Here is a 23,160-nt window from a genome sequence, read left to right on the forward strand (position 1 = left end):
GTGCACTAAAATTTAAAAAAACCCACTCCAAGGAAAATTAGGTTCTTGGTGTTTTAAAATATTCTTGCAACATTTTCCTCTTGATGGAGGCCATATATAAAGCAAATTAAGCTTAACGTTGCATTTCTGAGTATTTCATTTTTAAACCAGGAGCAGACGAAAAAATGGTGGAAAAAGCCTATAGCTGTGGGGGTCAAGGGCTGCAAGCTAGCAGGAAATCTTGTAAACAGATGGATGATAGGAAGTGGGGGAAGGCTTACTCTGCAGCAACACCCACAACTCAGAGGCGCATTTCTAATGGACTGTTGTCTCTATATGTCCTAGACAATGATTTTGTCTAAAAACGGCATAATCATAATGATCAAAAGACCATCACAATGGGACTTTAACAAGTAATGGAATGTTATGTTCGGCAATAATTGATAAAAAAAAAGTTTCGTCAATGCCAGTCAGACTGTATAACCCTATTCTGTTTGCATTCAGAGAAGTGATATCATGTGATGGAAGCAGTGTGTAAATATTGGGCATCACTGGATGTAATTTTAAAGGAGGTATTTATAATCTCATAATACTCTGGAACACACTTACATCAGCGGTCTGTCAGAGACAAAGTCCTGCATTTGGAAGTGGAATCACGAAATTGTCCAAGACATCAGAAATTGTGGAAGAAAGAGGAGCTGGGCCGGTGTTGCTGTTTGTGTTCAAATATAACATGACAAAATGTCTTGTTTCTGTTGATGCTGTTGGTGTAACCCCCTTACTCTGCAAATTGCCCCACTTCAAAAGATGAAAGAGGTGTATAACGTGTAAATACTTGAGTGATCGAATAATGGATTGATCTCAAGCATTGTAGTGAAAGCAGTACAGATTTCAAACAGATTTATCAAACTCATTACAGAAATGATGAAATGCATGTAGATTGAAAAAAATCAGAAAACAAAACCAAAAAAACACTTAAATCACATTTGCTTAATTAAATAGTGATTGTTAACGGAAGACATGCTGAGTTTAAGTTGAAGCAAAGAAGCAAAAATGTTAATACAATATTTGTCAATTTTGGATGTAGCTGCTTGAAATTAACAAAACAAATTATTTGATTCATTATCACATTTTAGCCTCTCTGAAGTCATTTTAAAATACAGACTTTGGTCCAATCAGCTCATGACAAACAGTAAAAATTCCATTGAGAGTTGACAGCTCTGTTCCCTTTATTTCTTGTCTAAAATATTGCTTACGACAACAACAACCTTTATCATTTTAATCCTGAGTAATGAAATTTGACCCCTTTGGCCCTGCACGGATGCGGCACAAGTCCTTCTGTTGGCAGCCACAATACGTGCAGATAATAATCTGACGTTAGCCACAAACTATACATCAGACTATCCGGACACTATTAAACCCCTGTGAAAAGGATGAGATGGTGTTTATTGTTATCTGTGTTCAAACCCCGCTTATAAGGCGGCTTAGGAGGGAGATTGCAGAAATCCATTAATTCCTCGAACGAAAAAGAAAAAAAAAAAAGAAAACAACAAAAAAGTGCAACGCACTGCCTTGTATGAAATCACAGGATTTGCTGGGCGGATGAATTTAACCTGTAATAGCTTTACCTCGACTGTGCACATTGTCAGAGGAGTCAAAGTGAAAAAGACTGCAGGGCGTAGATAAGACGCGGGATTGTGAATACAAGCCGTGTGCTGAATTTACTTCTTCAGTGTGTTTTTATCTTTAAAGCATCACGAAAATCAAGAAAAGGAAGCCATACATCCATCACTAATTGTGTTCAAATATTAAACACATTTGTTTATATCAACCTGAACAAACGCACAGATTTACCGATGGCCAATAAGTCGAAAAGTGATGACATGATATCAATTTAAAAGCTACTTGTAAAATTCAGTTTTGAGCCGCACAAAAATGTTCATCTTTAAATCCAGGTTTCTAATACCAAGCAATCCCTTTTCTCTAAAGCCCCAACAATAAGGATCTAAGGGGCTCTCCATGTCTCATTTTATGCATTGAAATCTGATTTCTGTTGGAGAAAGGAATGAAGAAAGATTAACTGAATCTAGCGTCCTCCATAACCTCTTCACAAAACTGCCCAGATTAGCCAGGAATTAAGTTTCAGTCATTTTATGTGTCTAGTCTGCAAGGGGATTATAGTTTTAAGGGGGGGGGGGTTTCTTCTTCTTTCCTATAAGGGCTTGAATTGCTGTTGAGGGAAGCGTAGAAAAAGAGAAGCCGCTGAGGCTGAAATATCAGAAAGATTTGTGTCCTGCAATCGTTTGTGCTTTCCCTGGAATTTCTCTGAAGATGGATGGACTGATGAGGACGGAGAGACAAAAGTTTTCCTTCTCCATTGAAAGCATTCTGAGCAAATGTCCAAATAGTTTAGGGGAGAAACTGGCATGTGGAGCGAGGGTTCTTGGACTCAAAGAGAGGGCGGTGTGTTCGGATGGAGGCCCGGCTGAGTCGGTGGGTCACGCTTGTCTTTGCTGCTGCTGCTACTGCACCCACTGTGCAGACATCATCCACGCCGATTTCATTCACGACGGTAGGACCAGACGCTCTTTGCACAAGCTGATCCTCTTGGTAGAATTCTGGCTTTAAATCTCTCACGTCTGCAGCCTGTCCGTACGGTTGGAGTCCAGCGGTGCTTTCAGAGCAGTGCAGGCTGGGGGAGGCTCAAAAGGAGGAGCAGCCGCCTGGTCAGGTGCAGAGGAGAACCAGACGTCACCGCACCATTTTCACTGAGGAGCAACTGGACGCCCTGGAGGAGCTGTTTCTGCAGAACCAGTATCCAGATGTGAACACAAGGGAGAAGCTGGCACAGCGTACTCATCTCAGAGAAGAGCGGGTGGAGGTAGGAAGTGCTGCGTCCATCATTTATTGGGAATAAAAAAAAAAAAATTAACTTGTTATTTCTTAACAGCACCTCCCTTTTTCTAAAACACAGGTTTGGTTTAAAAACCGAAGAGCAAAGTGGAGACGTCAGAAGAGACTTTCATTTGTTGAAACAAATGTGTGTGTTTAATACTTCAACCCTGTATCTGCTACTGCTTTTTAAAGGGTTGATCAGATCAAATATTTACCAGATGGAATGTAAAAATTCATAAATACTTTACTGAACTTTTAAGGCAGCTGATATATGAGCCAGAATGAATGAATGAATATGAAAACATGTAATCAAGCCGTTAAGAAAAACTTGAACATTCATTTAAAAAGAGCAAAGGGGTCTTGTTTGCCAAAGGTTGTGAAACATTTTTTTCAAAATAAACATTTTCTCACCTTTTTTTTGTAAAAATTAAGATGTAGCCTTCAGCAAAAAAGTAGTACACTTAAAGTTTATTTTAGCAAGTATACTTGAGTATAAGAATAGCAAGCATACGATACGAGTTATGTAGGAAATATACTAACTGAATACTTCTTCATACTACATTAAATCAGATTGAATTTACAATATATAGATAAAAAGTCAACTTAAAATATACGGTTGAAACTATAAGTTACCTCACATAAAAACACATATATGCCTTTTTTTCTCACCGTCAGACATGAAATAAAAGTAAACTTTCCCTGTTTTAGGTCAATTACAATATACACATTTTTTTGTATTTGCTGAATGTCATAATAATTTTTAGACACATTTTTATTACTTTTATCAAATTCAAAAGTTTACATACATTTAATTAATATTTGGTACTATGTCCTTCAAACTGCAGTACTTGGGTCAAACATCTTGGATATCCTTCCACAAGCTTCTCATAAGATTTGGCCCATTTCTCGTGACAGAACTGGTGTAACTGAGCCAAGTTTGTTGGTCGCCTTGCATGTACAAGCCTTTTCAGCTCTGACCATGAATAATCAATAGGATTTAACCCATTGTCCATTTGGAAGATCCATTTGTGCCCAAGCTTGAACTTTCTGGCTGATGTCTTCAGATGTTGCTTTAATATTTCCACATACACTTCTTTTCCCACGATGCCATCTATTTTGTGGAGTACACCAGTCCCCCCAGCAGCAAAACAAGCCCACAACATGATGCTACCACCCCATGCTTTACAGTTGGCCACAGGACATGTCTCCAAAAATTTAAGTCTTTATCCTTGTGTGCATTAGCAAATTTTAATCTGGCTTTTCAAATTTTTTTTTTCTTTTTGTGGGAGTAATGGCTTCTTCCTGACAGAGTAGCCTTTCAGTCCATGTCTGTACAGTACTCGTTTCCCTGGCGACACAAATGGCTGGACGTTCCCATGATGTTTACACTTGCGTCCAATTATCTGAACAGATGAACGTGACGCCTCTGGAAATTGCACTTAAGGAGGAACCAGCCTCCTTGGGTGCGAATCCTCAATTGTCTTGTCTTGTCAGGTTTTCTTTTGACTGTCCCACGATGCTTTCCAAACAAGTAAGTGTGTTTCAAATGTTGTCTAATAAGTATCCACAGGTGTACTGTATTTCTGATTAACTCAAATACTGTCAATAAACATATCAGAAGCTTCCAAATAGATGACATCATCATCTGGGGTTTCCCAGATTTTTTAAAGGCATACTGAGCATATGTAAACTTTGACTTTGATAAAAGTAACAAAAACGTATCTAAGAATTATTCTGACATTTAGCAAATAGAAATAAACTTGTAAATTGTAATTGACCTTAAAAAGGAAGAGTTTTATTTATTTTATATCTGACGATAAGAAAAAAAAAGCATATGTGTTTTTTATCATGTGGTGTATGTAAACTTTTGGTTTCAACTGTACTGCCTCACCTTTAGCATAGACTACTTGTAGTACACCTACTACTTTTTGGTCATGGAAAGGCCAACTTTGTGGCTAAAATTGAAAGTGTTAGCCTGTTTTTTCATGATTGGCTGCCAGTTTGAAGGTAAAGGCTACTTCTATTATTAAAACTACAGATTCTTTTTGATAAAAAACAAGGGGTGGGAAAAAATATGTTTAGTCAATATTGCAATGTCTAAGTGAAATGGGATTGAATTCAGATGAATTATTTGGTGAATATGCCTATGAAAGAAACTGAAAGGGTTCATACCGTAAGCAATCTCTTATGTTACAATCTCCATTTCCAATTATGTGACTTAAAATATTTATAAATGTCTGTGTGCCTCTTTTGTTTGGTTTATTCGATCCTAGCTATGGTTTATTTCCCGGGTTTCGATTTCTCCTCAGACCCAGTTTTATTGGTTTTCTTTTGATAATCATCCACAGCTGTCTTCAGGTCAATCATCTTCAGTGCATTTAATGTCTGATATTAAGCTTATTTTACTTTTCATGGGTCATTTGCTTTGTCAATTTTTTTTACACATTTTGTTTCATGCTTTTTCTGTTTTTGAATCGTTTTGCCAAAACTATGATTATTTAATAAAATTTTAATGTCTGCCACAAGCCTATTTTTTTTAGCACTTTGGGACCTACATGATCGGTTCCTGCTGACACATCCGTCTTTTTTAGACTCTCAGTCACTGGATACAATTTTATAAATTTCAAATTCAAAACTAAATCCACATTTTTAAAAAGGTACTTTGGGGAAAAATCAAACACTTGGTTTTAAACCTGTTTCTTTCCTAAGCTGCAGTTAAACAGAAATTGCTGCTGTCCACGTATCCAGCTTGTTTATTGAAAAAATGTAGTGTAAGGATGTTTAGAATTTCACGGGAAGTGTTGTCATTAGAGAAAAAGGGAATCATGTGAGTATACAGGCTTACCTAGAAAAAAGCTTAAACTGCTTTAAATAACCTCTTGTTTCTATTATCTTTCTTTTTTCTGTCTGTTAACTCCTTTTGGAAATATTGCTTTTCATGTGTGTATTATAATTGCATATGTTTCAGTTTACATGTTGCTATGAAACAATAAAAATAAAAAAATATTGTGGCAGGTATAAATGATTTAATCAGAAAAGAAATAGACTGACACTGAAAGCCAAAAAGGTAAAGAGTTCACCTGAGGGTGAAGGAAAACGTGACAGGAGGAAACGTTTAGTGGGCACTGCACTAAAAGGAATTACCACTAGATGGCAGTGCCAGTCAAACTGGAATGAAGGTCACATTTCTCTCCCAAACTGAAGAAGAGAAGAGCTTCCGGTTAGATTAGTGATCAGACATTACGTAAGTCCGTTCTGATTACGGGTGTTTTGATTAACATCGAGGGTTGATTTATCCAAATTATTTATTCACAACGCTTGTAAGAAATTTAAATCGCCGTTATCGAGTTAAATAATCACTTCCTGTTTTATATTTAGTGTTTGTTTGAAGTGGGAAGCTAGCCTTTACTTTCCAGGCTAGCAGGCTAATTCTTTGGCTATAATGGAGGGTAGCGCAAGCGTGAGGAGAGCGTTGTCCGGGACGCTCGTTCCCTTAGCGATCTCTACAGTAGCTCTTCGTGAGCCCGAGCCAAAGGATAAAGGAAAGCTGAAGAGAAAAGTCCTCGATGAAGAGGAGTACATTGAGGTAACGAAGCCAGCGTCTCGATATGTTTACGACTGCGTGAAGATTTCATGTGAGCTAGCTTGATCGATATTTTGGTTTGTAACTGACTGTACTTGTCTTGTGTTTTTCTCTGGTCTACTTTTGATAGAGCTTAGAGAAAATCATCCAAAGAGACTTTTTCCCAGATGTGACAAAATTGCAAGCTCAAAGGGATTATTTAGAAGCAGAAGAGAATGGAGACCTTGAGAAAATGAGAGAGATATCCATCCGATTTGGATCTAATTTGACCAAATCAACCCCACAATCCTCTGCACCTTGTGAGTAATAAACCAGTCTTTCTGTTTCTGTTTGTGTAGACGGAAAGAAAAACAAAACTTCTTTATTCGATTTGTTGTAATTATTATTCTGTTGTCTTACCTTTCCTTTGTGAGCCAGATGTGACCCCAGCCAGCTTTGAAACCCCAGTGGGCTGTCCAAAATCTCCATCCTCCAATCACTGCAGCAAAGTTTCTGAAGGGGGTTAGTTTTAAATGTTTGTAATCAACTATTTACATTTGTAACGATTTAGTCTCATGTTCACAATTTCATATAAATTGGCTTAAAAACCTCAGTTCCTGTTTAAAAGTCATCTGTCTATATGTTACATTCTTTATCCATGTGCTCAGAAATTGCTAAGCATGAAATGGAAAATGTTAGGCCTACAGTTGGCGAGCACTAAATCATCCCTGTCTTTCATGTATGATTTTATAGAGCATAAGGAGGATGATGGGGAAGACAAAAAGCTTCCCAATCTGGACCGTTTTCTTGCCAAAACTACCAGTGAGGATAATGCCTCCTTTGAGCAGATAATGGAACTGGCAGAAGATAAGGAGAAGCTGAAGCATGCCTGGTTGTATGAAGCAGAGGCAGAGTTCAAACAGGTTGGTGTGAAGCAGTTATGATAGTGAGGCTCACATGACAAGCTTTGAAGCTACAACTACATTAGAGATTTTGTGGTAATACACTCATGGCCTCTCTTATGTAAGCCAATTATGAAATCTGTGAGTTAACGTTTACCAGTTTAATTGTGTCTGCCATATAACTGCATCCAAAAATTGCAGCGATAATGCTTTGAAAATGTCTTGCCTCAAAAGCTTTCTTTCTTTCTTTTCAGCGCCACGAGAATAATCTGGCTTTACCACCGGCGGAGAAAGCTGCGCTAGAATGTGTAAAAGCTGGTCTAGAGACGTGGGAGTACAAGGCAAAGAATGCCCTTATGTATTATCCAGAGGGTAAAGTATTCATTTAAATTATTTCCTATACTGAAGGTTTACAGTAAGCCCAGTCTATTTGAGATTTTTTATTTTATTTTATCAGGTGTTAAAGATGACGACAGTGTCTTCAAAAAACCAAGAGAAGTGGTCCATAAGAACACTCGGTTTTCCGGAGACCCCTTTAGCAACGCTCTCAACAAAAGCCAGATACAACAGGCAGCAGCTCTCAACGCACAGGTACACTGTTTTATTTTAAAACACAATTTAAAGTATCTCATGTGTACAGCTATGAAGTGTTTTTTTCTTACCTGGCAGTGCTACTAACAAGTCATCTTTTCCTGAATCGTGTTGCTAACATGATGTTGTGTTTTTTTCAGTTTAAACAGGGAAAAGTTGGTCCGGATGGAAAAGAGCTAATCCCACAGGAATCCCCCACAGTGAACGGATACAGCTATGAGAGAACACCTTTGGTCGCACCTGGTGAGTAAACCACCGTGGTTGTGCCTGAAGACTAAAACTTTATATGGAGTTGTTGGGATCCTATCTTAATATGTCTGTCCAGCTCAAGATTAACCCATAGTTTCACAGCAGAGCGGGTTTGTCATGCCTTTGTTTTCCCTGTAAACACAGAGCTGTATACACTGTCTTTTTTTTTTTTTTTTTTTGCATCTGCTACCATAGTAATTGTTTTTCTGAGGAGAAAACACGCTGCTGTTTCTTTTTTTTCCCTAACTTTGCTGAAGCTGAAGTTTCCTTTGAGGCAGCAAAATTATCTATAGGCGGGTTTCATGTGCTCTTTCTCCTTAAGAAGCTTTCGACTAAAAGTATTTGTTGTTTTTTAGGTGTTTCTGAGTCCCCTCTTATGACCTGGGGTGAGATTGAGAGCACCCCATTTCGCTTGGACGGCTCAGACACTCCATACATTGAGAGAAACCATGGCCCATCCTTTAAGGTGCCAAACTTAAAAAAAATAAATGAAATAATTGTTGTTTTCTAGCTCCTTTGCATTTTTAAAAATGTGAACATTGCCATTGTTTGTTTGTTGTTGTTTTTTGAAGATTCCGGAGCCAGGAAGGAGGGAAAGGTTGGGTCTGAAGATGGCGAATGAAGCTGCGGCTAAAAACCGTGCAAAGAAGCAAGAGGCCCTACGGAAGGTCACAGAGAACCTTGCAAGGTATTGACAATTGCCTTTTTAATTAACCTGTTTGGGCACACACAAAGAACTGAAAAAGCATTTTGTTTTGGTTGCAGTCTTACTCCCAAAGGTCTGAGTCCAGCGCTTTCGCCCGCCTTGCAGCGGCTTGTTAATCGGACGTCAAGCAAATACACAGACAAAGCCTTAAGAGCCAGCTACACCCCTTCACCCTCACACAGAGGGGCAGGCTGCAAGACTCCATTTGGACCCGACACGCCTTCGGGAACACCAACGCCCAACAAAGTCAAAACTCCCGGCTCTCAAGACCTCACATCACTCACAGACAATCTGCTGCAGCTTCCAAAAAGACGGAAAGCATCAGACTTTTTCTAGAAGCAGTTTTCTGTGAACATTGTAAAAAAGACTTTTATAACGAGGATTTTTCTATGTAAATAGTCCGTTTTTTTGCAGCAATGACATAAAAAATGTGGACTGAAATTTCTAAAGACCTATTTATTGCATCTTTCTTCATTGCTGTAAAATAAACATTGATACCTACAATTTGTTTCTACTTGCTTTGCCCCTAATGTAAGTTCTCATTGGTAGTTTTGTTGTCTTGCAAATAAGTTCGGTCGAAAGGCAAAACCTGAGGTTTTTTTTGGTGTCATTTCATAAAAATAAAATTAGGAAAACATTTTAAAGTATTCAAATGGGGTTTCAATTATCACCTAAAGGAGAAGGAAAAACATTTAAAACTTTTGTTAGTAAAACTAAGTTTACAACAGAGAAACTGTCGAAGATGATAAAAAATAATAACAAAGCTTAACTTCCAATACATCCAGTTGAAGTAATTTAAAGGAAAAAAACTGTTTAAATAACTTAAAGATTAGCAGCAAAGATCAGTGTCTGGTTTAAGTATGACTGTTTGGGACGTTTTAAAAATCAAGTTAAACCTTTGCCTTTGTGAAACCGACATCTCCACATTTTTAACACAAGAACTCACTCAACAGGTTTTGCCTCCAGCAAAACAAACTGGGTTTAGGATACTTAAAAAAGCATCTCTTTTTGAGGACATTTGGGTGTTGGTTTATTTCTGTCAATAAGTGGCAGAGATGAAGGCCTGATTCACACAGTCTCCTGCTGCTAGAACTCTGTGCCATTGACCTGCTCTCTAATCTGAGCTGCTGTTAACCTGCCATTTCTGAGGCTGCTGACTCGGATGAATTTTTCCTCCACAGCAGAGGTGACTCTTGGTCTTCCTTTCCTGGGGCGGTCCACATGTGAGCCAGTTTCTTTGTAGCGCTTGATGGTTTTTGTGACTGCACTTGGGGACACTTTCAAAGTTTTTCCAATTTTTTCAGACTGACTGAACTTCATTTATTAAAGTAATGATGGCCACTTGTTTTTCTGCACTTAGCTGCTTTTTTCTTGCCATATTACAAATTCTAACAGTCTACTCAGTGGGCCTATCAGCTGTGTATCCACCAGACTTCTGCACAACACAACTGATGGCAAGAAACCACACTTATTAAACCTGACAGGGCACACCTGTGAAGTGACAAACATTTCAGGTGACCACCTCTTGAAGCTCATCAAGAGTGTGCAAAGCAGTAATCAAAGCAAAAGGTGGCTACTAAGGACCTAGAATATGACATATTTTCAGTTGTTTCACACTTTTTTGTTACATATATAATTCCACATGTGTTAGTTCACAGTTTTGATGCTTCAGTGTGAATCTACAATTTTCGTAGTCATAAAAAAAAGAAAAACTCTTTGAATGAGAAGGTGTGTGCAAACTTTTGGTCAGTACTGTATATAAATGATATTCTTCATATATGTATGAAGAAACTCCTTATTAAGTAAATCCATTTAGATAGATAGATAAAACTTGTTTAAATAAAAGTAAATCTCTACATTTTCACTATTTACTCTAGTTCCACTGCGAATACAACCCTTTTTAGCTCAACCGAAATCAAATTAAATAAATAAAGGTTCCTCTATTATTTTTCTTTTATTCAAAATAAACCTTTATTTACATGAAGTTTCCAGGAGGCGCGTGCCGTGTCAGTAGCTGTGATCTGCCGCGCTCCGCCCCGCCCCTCTAGCGCTTCCCCCGCCCGTGCCGCATGTTTGGAATTGTTGTGATGGGGGAGGCCGCAGCCATCTTGGATGAGCGCCGCTACGCACCGAGCAAGCGAGCAAAGGACGGACGCCGTTAACGACGGGAGCTAGCTAGCTAGCGTTAGCTGTTCGGTCAGATTATCTACGTAATGCGACTATGGTTTATATACCTTCTTTAAGTCCCTTAAACGACACCTAAAGTGTGTAGAGATGGATTTAAGACGTGTCCGGCGGTGATAGTTGTGTTTTGGAAGCGGGCGGAGGCGTTGCAGACCCTCGGTATTATTAAATTTTCCAGATAGAGAAGAGTTACTATGAATGGAGGATAAATGTTGCCGAAGGCTGATAGCAGCAGTTTCCTCCTCTTTTCTCTTCTCTTCGTCCTCACCGTAACGGACTCGCCTGGGACAGGTAAATAAAGACAGTTTGTTGTTGTTTTGGAGCCGAAAAGTAGGAGAGGCAGATTCCAGTTAAATGGGGGGGAAGAGGGCGGCAGGTCTGGCGCAGAGGCCTGCAGGACAGACAGACCAGGGCTGTTTTTATGCTGGTTTGTAACGTGTTCCTGACCCTGATTGATCATCAAGTCCAGGAGAATTTACACCTGAGGAATAGCTTCTAGTCGCAGAGGATGTAGAAAAATGTTAAGTTAAAAAAAAATCCACGCAGGAAAAAAAATCACAGATCAGTATAATTAAGTCTCGAACCCTAAGATTAGTCTGCCAAACAACTAACTTTAAGAAACTATACTTTTTAGGGAGGTTATATTCAAACAATTTCATATAGATATGTTTTAGGGGGAAATTATATCGCTTCAATGGTTTTGCATGTTGTGATTTCCAATCATCTTGTTGGAAATGCATGGCGGAAAAGAAGAAGCATGCCGTGATTTTTGATGGTAGAAATCCGTGTTTTTACACTTGTTATAAATGTTTTTCTCTGCTTAAAAATGCCCTAAAACACATAAGCACGTGAAAGCACAGAGATGCATTAGGAACATGGATGAGTAAAAGGGGCCACTTCCACTTCTAGCATGTCGTAGCATCTCTTCTAGTTTCTGTGTGTTGTTGTTTGGGAACCAAAAGAGGAAATGTAGGAAATTCCGATTGTCGTCTTGTTTGAATGGAAGCCTTCGGGCCTCTTAAAAAGCAGCAAATGGATCTTGTGGTTTCCCTCAGACTTTGTCTTGTGATCCAGCCAATTGCGTGGATTAGAGAAAACTGCCATCAGCTCAGCTCACGGATAAACACGGCACTGTTTGGTCCTAACTGAGGATGAACTCTGCAAAAAGCAAGTTAATCCCAAAACACTTTTGATTCCCTCATTATGGGGTTGTTTTATGTCTTTATTTTTATTTTTCAATTGAAAGATTGAATTAACTTTGCTTAAAAACGCCCATTTTGTTCAATTATCCTAAAATAGTCGAGGTTATCCTCTTGACAGTTGCATCCTTTCACACTAACTGGATGTTTGTATGAACTTGTTTGAGTTTTCTGACTTTACCAAGTTCGTTGGATGCCTGATATGGATTTGCACATTAAAAAAAAAAGTTTGGAGCTCACTTCAAAGGAGCAAACATCCTGCGACATCAGAAATTCACAATAAAATGGAGATCTGCACAGATGAAGAAACAGTTCCCTGAGATCGCGCTCCCGATGAGCTTGATTGCCAGAAATCGGCCTCTATTGATGTAAAAACTTTATTTCGTTTTGTTCTTTGATGTGCTTTATATGGTACAATCCGTTTGTCCAAAATGGCTGCAAGATCTTGTTGTTTTTCAACATTTTTTTTGAGAATAGGCACCCAAGTATTTTTGGTATTTGAAGTTCCCTTTCATTATGGTCACCTTTTTCATTCTGCATCGCTTGTTTTGAGTGATGTGATGTAATTCATCCACACACACACACGACTCATGACACAGAACAAGCCGCCCAATCTGCACGAGAAGACTCTTATAAACAGACAGGAGCTTCAGTGGTTTTGTGGCTTTAGTTTACTCGTATGATTAGGTTTTAGCGTTAAGCAGCAGGTGATCAGTACTCGCCAGATTCTGGCTTTATAAGGAGAAATAGAAAATCACTCGTGAAAATTGTGACAGTGACGTCTAAGGTAAAGTTAATTTTAGGGAAATGCTTTCATTCTTGCTTGTATATAATGTGACATCCAGAGATTTGACTTAAAGCATTAGCTAGTGACCTACACAGTATTTCTTCATAGTTTAGGGAACTTGCTTTTTTGGATGCTCTCTTCCTGCCGCACAAAGCATTGAAACAGCTCTGACCTTGCACACATTTATGCCTACTGACAATTTTTCCCCCCCAGAACTGTAATCTGCTGCTCCATGTTTGGTCATTTGAAAAAAAGATGATATCAATTTTAATGAGGATGTTACCCTCTCTATGTATGAAGAAACTACTTAATAATTCAGATTTTAGCAAAACATCCGTAAGATATTTTAAAGATATGTAAAATGTTAATCATTTTAATCCAAAAACAAGTATTGTAAAAAGAGTGATAAATGTTAGTTAATATTTCACCAGAAATTTTTTTTAAAAATTGTTGTGAAATGGAGGGAAGATAGACCACCAAAAAAACAGACTTTTTTTTTCTGGGTTTACAAACTCTCATCTTTTATCCAACCCCTCCCCGTAGGATGTGGACATACCAGAGCAGTTTTGCTTGTATAAAAATGTGATGCAGAATAACTAAAGCAAATTGATCATTTGCACAGCTGGGATGAAAGCTGTTGCTAGGGTAAACGTCTGATCTGCTCTTCATCCACAACACGCTGTGCTGGTAACCGTAGTCATGTCTGAGGTCAAACTGTTTTTCATAGAATGATAATTGCTCATCTCTATTTACCGGTTTTTATCACTGCTGATATGAATAGTTGATTAAAACTAGCAAAATATGTGTGAGCAGCTTCATTGCTGTTTCATTAGAAAGTCATTCCGTTTTTAGTGTTGTTGATTTTTCAAAGTTTGCAAAGGAAGGATTACACAAACCAGCAATTAAACTAAAACAGTATTTATTGTCTGAATTCTAAAAGGATTTTTTTGTGTTCTGTCAGTGAATTCCGCTCAAGTCCTAACTGTGTTTGTCTGATGCTTTCCTGGGGTTTTTGGGCTGAAGGTTAAAGTCCAGTTTGCATCTGAGTGTTGTTTGAATCTATGTTAAAAGGTCAGGTTCACCCTGTTGTTGACAGAGAGGCTTTAAAACTCGGTTTATGTACAAGAACAAGACTCTATTGTTTAAAAAGCCCTTAAACTTCATGCCTTCATGCTTGTGATTTCCCAGACACATCCTCTCTGGAGTGTTTACTGCAGTTTGTTTGCCAATCCTGTGTGTTTCCTCGAATGAAATCCAATTGAAATTTTGAGTCGTCAAAGAAAAAAAAAGAAATGCATAAAGGTTGTAGATTCTCTCAATACTCCAAAGTACAGTATTCTAATTACTTTGGGGTGCTTCGTTTCTACAAATATAATTGTGCAATCCTTGGCAGTGTTGGGGATGGGAATGCACTTTTTTAGCAGTTCTGGTGCAGAAACAGTAGCCTGAAGATGAAACTTCATTTCAAAAATATTCAAATCAATGTTGCTGCTTAGTAGACAGAAGTCTTTTTTGTTTTCATCCATACAAAGAGGTAATCTGCAAATTCCTTTGTGACATTTTGTGTGAGCTGCATGTAGATTTGTTTATCTACAGCTGTACTGTCAGCAATAAAGACTCTTATTAAACAGGTCATGATATACTATCAAAAGAATGTGTACTTTTCTTGCGGATTATCAAAAAGACGCTTTTGGTCCCACCAGGGCAACGTGGCTCTGTAATGCGGTCCAATCCACTTAGCATCATGTAGGGCAGGAGGGCGTCTGTCAAGGGCTTTGAAAACTTCTTTTGGTGGAGGAGTCTTATCGGTTTCAAAGTGGACTTTTAGCGTTTGGTTTTCTTGATTTTCTGATGCTAACGTCGGGCAAAGAACACGTTTCTTTTGTCTGCACTTAAAAAACAAACAAAAGGTGTTTGTTATGGATGATTGTGTAGAAATGGAAGAGAGAATGGCAGTTCAGCCAACATTGAAAAGGATTGATTAAGAAAAGTGTACATACATGGCATAAATGTGAGTTTGTCTAATCTCTAAAGCTGGTTTGATTGTTGGTATTCTTGAAAGAAAGCTGCCACATAAACAGGACAGTCACTTCATTGTTTCTATTTGTTTCAGGTCCACGGCTAGTCCAAGCGAGATTATTGTCAGGTAAGCAAGCAGTTTGCTTTCTTAGTTTAGTTGTTTGTTTTTAGTTTCATTTTATTTTTCTGGATAGTATTTAAGCGGCACAACATTGACTGAGGTGTATTCAGGTAAAGAAAAGGAAAGGAAGGAAGTTGTCTTTATTGTTTCCTCTCTTCATCTTTTCTGCTGCTTTGGGACGGAGCTGCTGTTTCATTGGTTGATGAAGAATCGACTTCTTTTGAGCTCCTCAGTTCCTTCAGAACTGAGCTGAGCTTGATACTATGCTTGACGAAAGCACTGAAGATCATGGGTTTCATGTGAATGGAGAAAACAAGACAGATTTCATCCCGTTCACGCTAGACAGAGAAAGATAAACAGATAAAACTTCCTTCTGGTGGTGCATTTATGTCTTTAAAGGATATCACAGTCGCTCACTGAGCTTGTTGGGGTTTGTGATATTATTTTTCTCCTCTGTTGCCACAGAATGTAAATGATTGATCTGACGGTGGGAGTGGAAATCTATACGTTGTTCTCCAGTACGTTCCCTACACGCCATTAAATCTTGTTTTGTGCTTTTTCTGTGTTCCAGAGCCGCGTTGTAGTCCCGGGCAGTTTGCCTGCCACAGTGGGAAGATCCAGTGCATTCCCATAGCCTGGCAGTGCGATGGCTGGACAGAATGCGAGGACGGGAGCGATGAAATCGGCTGTCTGTGTGAGTACTTCCACCTCCTCTCTGTTACCTCACACCTATACCACACCACTGATGGACATAGGAGCATCATGCTGTCTTGTCTTATTATCTTGTTGTATTGTCGTCTTTTGATCTATTTTAAAAGCGTTCCCAGTGGTCTTTTAATTATGATTTTCCCATTTTAGCCCAAATTTTAAAAAGATAGTCTTTTTCTACTACATAGTTTCTGGGGAGCGGCAGCAGTTCATTAGAAATTTGCCTCTGTCGTTGAGAGCTCTCTGTTTACAGGACAACCACCTCTGCGCTCAGCTGCAGTGCTTTCAGACGAAGAACATCAACAAGCGAGGGTTTCACAGCGGGCACGTGGAAAACTGTGCCAGGTCTTTAGGCTGCGTTTAGTCAAGACGCAATTCCTTTACCAGAGCGTCCCGTCGCCATGTTAGGTCAAAGTGCAGATGCGGTGAGAGGTTCTGCGGCATGATTTTTCTTTGGCAGGGCATTTCAGGGGTTGGCATCATGTGGTGGTATGTTTCTGGGGTTCTAATATGTAAACCTTTGGCGAAGGTTTGCGCCACGGCAACCACCTCAGTTTTGGTAGCGACGTGTTGATGTGAACAGCGGCTGAAGTCCAAAACCAACATGGAGGAGAAGCTGATCGTTGTTCTCCTCCTGAAGTTTATGATTTTTTTTTCCACTTTTTTCTATCAACACAATAATATAAAGGTTCTTGGTTTTTATTTTTATTTTATACCCACCTTGGACGAATGCGGGACAGCAAGTCCTCAAACTGGGTCAGAGGATGGAAGTACAGCTGACGCAGCTCCTGCGGTCTCTGAATGATCTCAAAGATTACCGTCATCTATGTCTTCCATGACGTAGCGGTGAGGCCAACGACTTTTGATGGTAGCTCCTCCCACTCGTTTTAGGAGCAGCAGGTTTATACACAAATTTTTGGAAAAGTGTCAAGCAACATATTTGACGCTCAAATCCAGTTTGGGGTGAAAGTAGAGGTTGAAAGAGGTTCAATTCTCAGAAGTAAATTTAGGGGGGAAAGCTCATTTTTTTGGCTTTCACGGACCATTTGAAATGTTTATTCATCTCCATGGAAACCATACATTAACAGAATTTCTTTATTGCAAAAGATTTTTTTTATTCCAGTTTCCCACACAACAGAACCCACAGAGGTCTGTCCTGAGTGGCAGCATGCTGTCTTTGTTTTGGTTTGGAGCAGGTTGATCTCTTCAGCAGCACATAGATGTTGTTTAAGCAAAGCTTTTGACCGAAATCCCATTGTTTCCTGCCTAAAATCCATAAGACTTTATCCCAGATCCCTGACCTCATAATGGGAATTACTGGAAGGATTGAGAGCAGCATGTGACCTCTGCAGCCGACTGACGCTTCAACGCTTGGCCGTTCTGCCTTTAAGAATGGCGGCTCTAATGATCTGATGATGGCGGCTGGTTTGCACGCAACAGCTTTTCACCTAAGCGTTCTTTAACACACAAACATGGATGCTTGTGAGACTTTGTTTGTGCAGATTGTGTTTTATTTAACAAAACCAGACTTGTCCAGTTGAAATGTTTTTTTTAAATATCTACCATCTTAATGGAATCAGTCTGGTTTTGAGAATATCTACTGTCAGAGATATAAAATAAAGGATCTTGAGTTTTTACACTTTAAAGGTGTTCAGCGTTCTTTCCGCTTTATGAACAGTTATAATTCTCAAATCTCCTTTACCAGAAATGTCGCAACTTTTTCTGGCCGTTGCATTTTGTTCCGTTTCTTTAGTTTTGTCTTGACGTTTCCTCTTTCCTACACGTATCTGTCTCTGTGAAAACCTGCTGTAGTCACGTTTCCTGAAAAGAAGTCCTGGGAGGACGGTTTGAGCTGATTTTGTGGGTCCTAACAGAAATCAGGCTGCAGAGAGCAGCAGGAGGTTTTCCTGTTACAATTTTAAAAGTGATATTTTCTGTTTTCCAGTTCTGGGTCTGATAGCAGGGGGGAGAATCACAGGGTGTCTCATGATGTTTGGCTGCTTCACAGGTTTATTTACTCCCCACCTAGATCCAGAAGGGGACACACATTTTAGTGTTTTGTATAGTGTAATGTCTTGACAATTTTCTGATCTTTTCTTCATGTTTTGGTTTTAGTATTTGTGTTTTGCATCAGCAGTCCCCAGAAGGGCTCAGTTTGCCTGTTTTTAGGTTTCCTCTCTTAATTGAAATTATTTTTTTTTAAGACAACTACACTTCTGTGATTACAGAACCTAAACTGTTTGTTTTAGTGGGTAAACCTGCTGTTTTAAAGACCAGGAAGACACATTTAACTGTTTTGAATGATTATTTTAGGGAAAGATTTATAGCATGACTGACAGTTTTTGATTACCAGGACAATCTAAGGGACTTTTAGTTTAATTTTACTTCAAATTTTTAATTTTAATTTTATATGTATTTTCCTTGGTATATTTTTATTAATTAAAATTTTATATTTATATGTATATTTTGGAATTTCATGTAATAAAGTCATTGGGCTTTTTATTCATTTTTATTCAATATTTATTTTTGTTAGTTTTTATTGCATTTAGTGTGCATTTAATGAAGTAATATTATTATTTATTCTTAAATGTCTATTTTTTTTAATAATAATTGTAATTGTTAGCTTTATATAACTTATCTATCTATCTATCTATCTATCTATATATATATATATATATATATATATTTTTTTTATATAAATTTATAATATAAATTTTATATATTTTTATATAATTTTTAATATATAATTATAATATATAATTTTTTTATATAATTTTTTTATATAATTTTATATAAATTTTTTTTCTTCTGGTGATTTATTTTTTATTTAATTCTTTTTTTAAATTTCTTTTAGTTTTATATTTTTTCAATATTTTTTTTATTCATTTATTTTTTAATTTATTGTTTTTTTAAATTTGTTTTTAATTTTATTCTACTTATTTTTATTAATGTTTTTTCCATTATCCTTATTTTTAATGTTGTTATTGTTCTGTTTTCCTTGGATGTTATTGACAGTGACTTCTGCCCTTTATCAGAACCTTTATCAGAATAGAAGAATGTCAACAAATACTGAGTTTTAGTACAAACAGACTCACCAGTAGGTGTTGTAAATGTATTTTCATGGCAATCAAACTCCTGATGGAAGCAGTCCATCCAGAAACCTAAAATAGTTTTGCTTCTCTTATAAATGTGGACGAATGCAGTTCAACTTCTTCCAGGAGTTTAACTTTAATATGCTAAAAGTTAGTTTGACTCTGTGTCTGCAGCAGCACGAACGCCGTCCAACCTTCTTCTTACCGACGACTTAAGGCTCAAACTTGCAAATTGTGTTTAACAACAACAACTCCATAGGTTGTGTGTAGATTTTTAACAAGCATTAAAAAGTTCTGTTCTATTTTTTTTTTCTTAGCTTCAACAGAGGAGAGAATTCATTTTCGGGATGGATATGAACAGGTAGAAGATGTCATCGGTGTTCCCCAACCAGTGCGCTTTAACAGTAAGAAGAGCATCCCCTTTCTCTAAGCGAGTCAATCAGAGTCCAATTTAAAAATAAAAATAATAATAATGATAATAAATTCCTGTCCGTCCAGAGAAATGTCCCAGCGGGTGGCACCACTACGAGAAAACAGCCAGCTGCTACAAAGTCTACATGAGAAGTGAGAACTACTGGCAGGCCGTGGACACGTGTCAGAAGGTCAACGGCTCTCTGGCGACGTTCGTGACCAACGAGGAGCTGCAGTTCATCCTGAAGATTGAGGTGGACTTTGACGACAAAGTCTGCAGAGATCAGTGCAAGTACGTTTGTAGCTACCCCCGGTTTACTGCTGTCTGTCCTTTTCTTTTTTTTTTTTTTTTAAACATGGAGATCAAACAGTTGGCGTTTTCACTCATTCCCTTACGATTAGAGCAGGTTGAAGTGGAGGAAAAATGGCGACTGTGGTTCCTCTGGTAGGAAAATCGATTCATTCAAGCATCACTGGAAGTTCTAAAGGATTGTGTGTTTTGTGTGCAGTTTTTGGGTGGGGTACCAGTACGTGATCACCAATGAGAGCCACACGCTGAAAGGCCGATGGGAAGTGGCTTACAAAGGTAATAGAAATAGATTTTCTCCCTTAAGACTAGCTCAGTGGTTGCTGCTTTATACTTCCCGTTGGTTCGTGGGAACATTCAGAGGATTTCTGTTTCCCGGCAGGGTCCATGCAGGTGTTTTTGCCCCCTGAGGGTCTAGCCAAACTCGGGGAGACGTCTCTTTCTCAGGACAACGTCTTCTGCGCTCAGCTGCAGCGCTTTCAGATGAAGAACATCAACGAGCGAGGGTTCCACAGCTGGCACGTGGAAAACTGCTACAAGAAGTTCCCCTTTCTGTGCAAGAGGAGTATGTGCTGACTTCACGCTCACCGCCGCGCACGCCGGAGCAGAACCACGGGTTTATTTTGAAATAATGTGTAGATGTTGTTTCCCCGCTCCCATTAGGACAAACCTGCGTGGACATAAAGGACAACGTGGTGAATGAAGGCTACTACTTCACCCCCAAGGGGGACGACCCGTGTTTGAGCTGCACGTGTCACGATGGCGAGCCGGAGATGTGCGTTGCGGCGCTTTGCGAGCGACCGCAGGGCTGCACGCACTTTCGCAAGGACCCCAAAGAGTGCTGCAAGTTCACCTGCCTGGATATAGGTGCTGACTTTAGCTTGATGAGAAAAAAATAACATTTGAAAAGTGATCCCTACTAAAACTGAAGTGATTTTCAGTTTGTTAAAGTAGATTTTTCTTATAGATAGAAGGTAGAAAAACCATGTAAGGTGTTCCTAATTTGAATCAAACTTTGTTTCATCTGCCTCTCAGGTGGAAACAGTCTGTTCGACTCCATGGCGAGCGGGATGAGGCTGATCGTCAGCTGCATCTCCTCCTTCCTCATCCTCTCCCTGCTGCTCTTCATGGTGCACAGGCTCCGTCAGAGAAGGCGGGAACGGATCGAGACGCTGATTGGCGGCAACCGTGAGCATGACTCCGATCTGCCCACACCTCAGCTGCAGGTGGAGGCAGCGGTTGTGACTAAAGCCGTCTCCTTTTACACAGTGCACCACTTCAACCTCGGCAGACGAGTGCCGGGCTTTGACTACGGCCCGGACGCCTTCGGGACCGGTCTCACTCCTCTGCATCTGTCCGATGATGGAGAGGGTGGAGCCTTTCACTTCCAGGAGCCGCCTCCACCCTACGCAGCCTACAAATACCCAGACATCCATCATCCGGACGACCCTCCTCCGCCATATGAAGCCTCCATCAACCCAGACAGTTTCCTCTACGTGGACCTTGGTTGGTGATCCTTCCACCCAGAGATGTTGGAGGATCTAATCAGGCTTTTAACATTTCTAACTGTTGTCCTCAGGACACACGGGGGTCCCCATGGTGCCGAGCCAAATGAACGCCATGGGAGACGGGCTCCAGGTCGACGGTCCGAACAGCTCTGCTCCCATCCACGACTCTGCGCTGCCCTCCCAGGAGAGGGCGGACTCCATAGACAGCAGCACGCTCCTGGTGGGGCCCGACACGCCAACAGACGAGCAGGCCCCACCTCCTGTGGGGGCGGACCACACGTCCTCCCTCAGCACTGTCATATAGGACTAAGAGGATGGGTGGAGAAGGTCGCAGGCGTTTACTGGCATTTTTTCATCGACTGTAGGGGGGGGGACCAAGTGTACAGAAATATCGGTTGGTGGAGCTGCCACTTTTCTTCAAGTCGTTTTACAGCAAGGTGGGGGTTTTTGTGCAAACACATGCATTTTTCAGCTTTTTTCCCTCTGAACTGTAACATGTGAAAAAGCACAGATTCTGCACACAAAGGAAAAAACAACACAAAAATCAAAGCAATTGTTTCAGGCTGAGAGGTCTCTCTTTTCCCGCTGACTGAGCAAACCTGAAAAAAAGATTTGTCAAGAGATCCTGCTGTAAATACCCTCCTGGGTTCCTGCTCATCAGAGCTGCACCTTTCAGCCCAAACCCAGGGCAAAATGTGGACCCTCTATGACATGTGCATCAAGGCTGCAATAACCACACCCACAGCAAATTTACAATTCCTTCATAAAAAGGTCATGTTGCTAATTATGTTGTTGAACTCTGAGAAGGTACTGGAAGTTTCCTGCTGTTCTTTTTTTCTTGGGTGGGGGGGTAAAGAAAGCTTTAGGTATCAAATAGATTCTGAATTGTGTTTAAAGTGATAATTTATGACTGCAGAGTGTATTCTGTTGTAGATTTAGGCTGGTTTGTGATGGGATCGACTTCTCAAAAGGTTTGTGTGAACATTTGGGCTCAAACTGGGATTTGATTTGTTAAAAAAGAATCAAAGGATGAGGTCATCGTATTAACAAGCAAATCACCTTTATTTCATCACGTGGATGAATTTCCCGGGATAACTTGGCCTCTCGTCTTTTCAGTAAATGTTAATTTGTGAGGATCAGTCTTTGCATCTGGATGCTGTGTGTCTTTAGGTTAACGTGTGGAGACGATGCTGCTGACTGTAGCGGAGAAGGGTTTTTGATTCTGTTTTTTTTTCTTAATTTGTTTTTATTATATAGCATAAAGAGCAAAACTCCTCATTTGGAACAATCATTTGATCTCCTCCTGGATGAGGTTCCCAAAGCTGTAAGAACCTGGACTATCTTCTCAACCACCAGCATCCCAAAAAACTGCTCAGCTCCGATCAGAATAAATATGTTGGAATGTATTGAATGTCACATGATTTTGTCAAAATTCATGCAATTTCTTTTGTTTGTTGCATTGACAATCCACAGTGGATTATCCAATAAACAAGTGTGCATGTGTGTTTTAAAAAAAAAATGGAACCACACATAAACACTGTTCAGTTTTTTTTTTATTTTGTCATTTTTTGAGACTTTGGTGCATGTTTTTAGCTTTTGGCATGCAAAGAGCCATTTTTTTTTTTTATTTTTTTTTTGTTGAAGCATCTTTGACTTGTAAAAGGTTCAGCATCTCCTCATGAACTGTAAACGTGCTCTTTACCCAAATGGATTTCTAGCCTCCGCTACGCCTGGACTCATTTTTCTGAGAGCGGTTTGGGATGTTTTAAATGTAAAAACAACTAATGCTAAATAAATTTTATTGTCTCATTTGATAGCCTTTAAATTAAAAAAAAAAGATGCTTTAAATTCAGAGTTGTCTGGGTTTTTTTATTTAAAAAAAAGGCGAAGCAGGACAGAACTGCTGAACTTTAACAGTGAACGTCAACAATCAAGTCCTT

General features: G+C 39.3%; 3 protein-coding genes across 6 annotated transcripts; all 3 read left to right on the plus strand.

Annotated features, from left to right (window-relative positions):
• Window positions 1-2,310: 2,310 nt before the first annotated feature.
• Window positions 2,311-4,380, plus strand: gsc2 (goosecoid homeobox 2). The gene is made up of 3 exons (XM_011481973.1): window positions 2,311-2,551; window positions 2,625-2,860; window positions 4,369-4,380. Exons 1-3 carry the CDS (start codon window positions 2,311-2,313, stop codon window positions 4,378-4,380), a joined length of 489 nt encoding a protein of 162 aa, XP_011480275.1.
• A 1,652-nt stretch (window positions 4,381-6,032) lies between these two features.
• On the plus strand, window positions 6,033-9,388 carry ess2 (ess-2 splicing factor homolog). The gene is made up of 10 exons (XM_004074791.2): window positions 6,033-6,460; window positions 6,588-6,756; window positions 6,875-6,958; window positions 7,190-7,359; window positions 7,593-7,710; window positions 7,796-7,929; window positions 8,070-8,172; window positions 8,535-8,644; window positions 8,751-8,866; window positions 8,944-9,388. Exons 1-10 carry the CDS (start codon window positions 6,317-6,319, stop codon window positions 9,218-9,220), a joined length of 1,425 nt encoding a protein of 474 aa, XP_004074839.1. The 5' UTR covers window positions 6,033-6,316; the 3' UTR covers window positions 9,221-9,388.
• Window positions 9,389-10,978: 1,590 nt separating this feature from the next.
• dgcr2 (DiGeorge syndrome critical region gene 2) lies at window positions 10,979-23,068 on the plus strand. 4 transcript variants are annotated; one of them, XM_023960597.1, is made up of 11 exons: window positions 10,979-11,359; window positions 15,168-15,200; window positions 15,766-15,888; window positions 19,312-19,398; window positions 19,493-19,697; window positions 19,915-19,991; window positions 20,095-20,277; window positions 20,352-20,579; window positions 20,748-20,900; window positions 20,982-21,218; window positions 21,292-23,068. In XM_023960597.1, exons 1-11 carry the CDS (start codon window positions 11,278-11,280, stop codon window positions 21,522-21,524), a joined length of 1,641 nt encoding a protein of 546 aa, XP_023816365.1. In that variant the 5' UTR covers window positions 10,979-11,277; the 3' UTR covers window positions 21,525-23,068. The 4 variants fall into 4 exon arrangements, with proteins under 4 accessions (XP_023816365.1, XP_023816367.1, XP_023816366.1 ...); XM_023960598.1 differs by having other exon boundaries at window positions 10,980-11,359; window positions 20,376-20,579; XM_023960599.1 differs by lacking the exon at window positions 15,168-15,200.
• Window positions 23,069-23,160: the final 92 nt, after the last annotated feature.

Source organism: Oryzias latipes, chromosome 12, assembly GCF_002234675.1.
Source record: "Oryzias latipes chromosome 12, ASM223467v1".
Lineage (NCBI taxonomy): Eukaryota > Metazoa > Chordata > Actinopteri > Beloniformes > Adrianichthyidae > Oryzias > Oryzias latipes.

Excerpts from the sequence above, each read along its gene's own strand:
- gsc2 (XM_011481973.1), top strand. The coding sequence starts at position 2,311 with ATGGATGGACTGATGAGGACGGAGAGACAAAAGTTTTCCTTCTCCATT. Across the intron at positions 2,552-2,624 it reads CGCCGATTTCATTCACGACG|CCTGTCCGTACGGTTGGAGT; the intron begins GTAGGACCAGAC and ends TCACGTCTGCAG.
- ess2 (XM_004074791.2), top strand. The coding sequence starts at position 6,317 with ATGGAGGGTAGCGCAAGCGTGAGGAGAGCGTTGTCCGGGACGCTCGTT. Across the intron at positions 8,173-8,534 it reads AACACCTTTGGTCGCACCTG|GTGTTTCTGAGTCCCCTCTT; the intron begins GTGAGTAAACCA and ends GTTGTTTTTTAG. Across the intron at positions 8,645-8,750 it reads ACCATGGCCCATCCTTTAAG|ATTCCGGAGCCAGGAAGGAG; the intron begins GTGCCAAACTTA and ends TGTTTTTTGAAG.
- dgcr2 (XM_023960597.1), top strand. The coding sequence starts at position 11,278 with ATGTTGCCGAAGGCTGATAGCAGCAGTTTCCTCCTCTTTTCTCTTCTC. Across the intron at positions 19,399-19,492 it reads CCAACCAGTGCGCTTTAACA|AGAAATGTCCCAGCGGGTGG; the intron begins GTAAGAAGAGCA and ends CTGTCCGTCCAG. Across the intron at positions 19,992-20,094 it reads ATGGGAAGTGGCTTACAAAG|GGTCCATGCAGGTGTTTTTG; the intron begins GTAATAGAAATA and ends GTTTCCCGGCAG.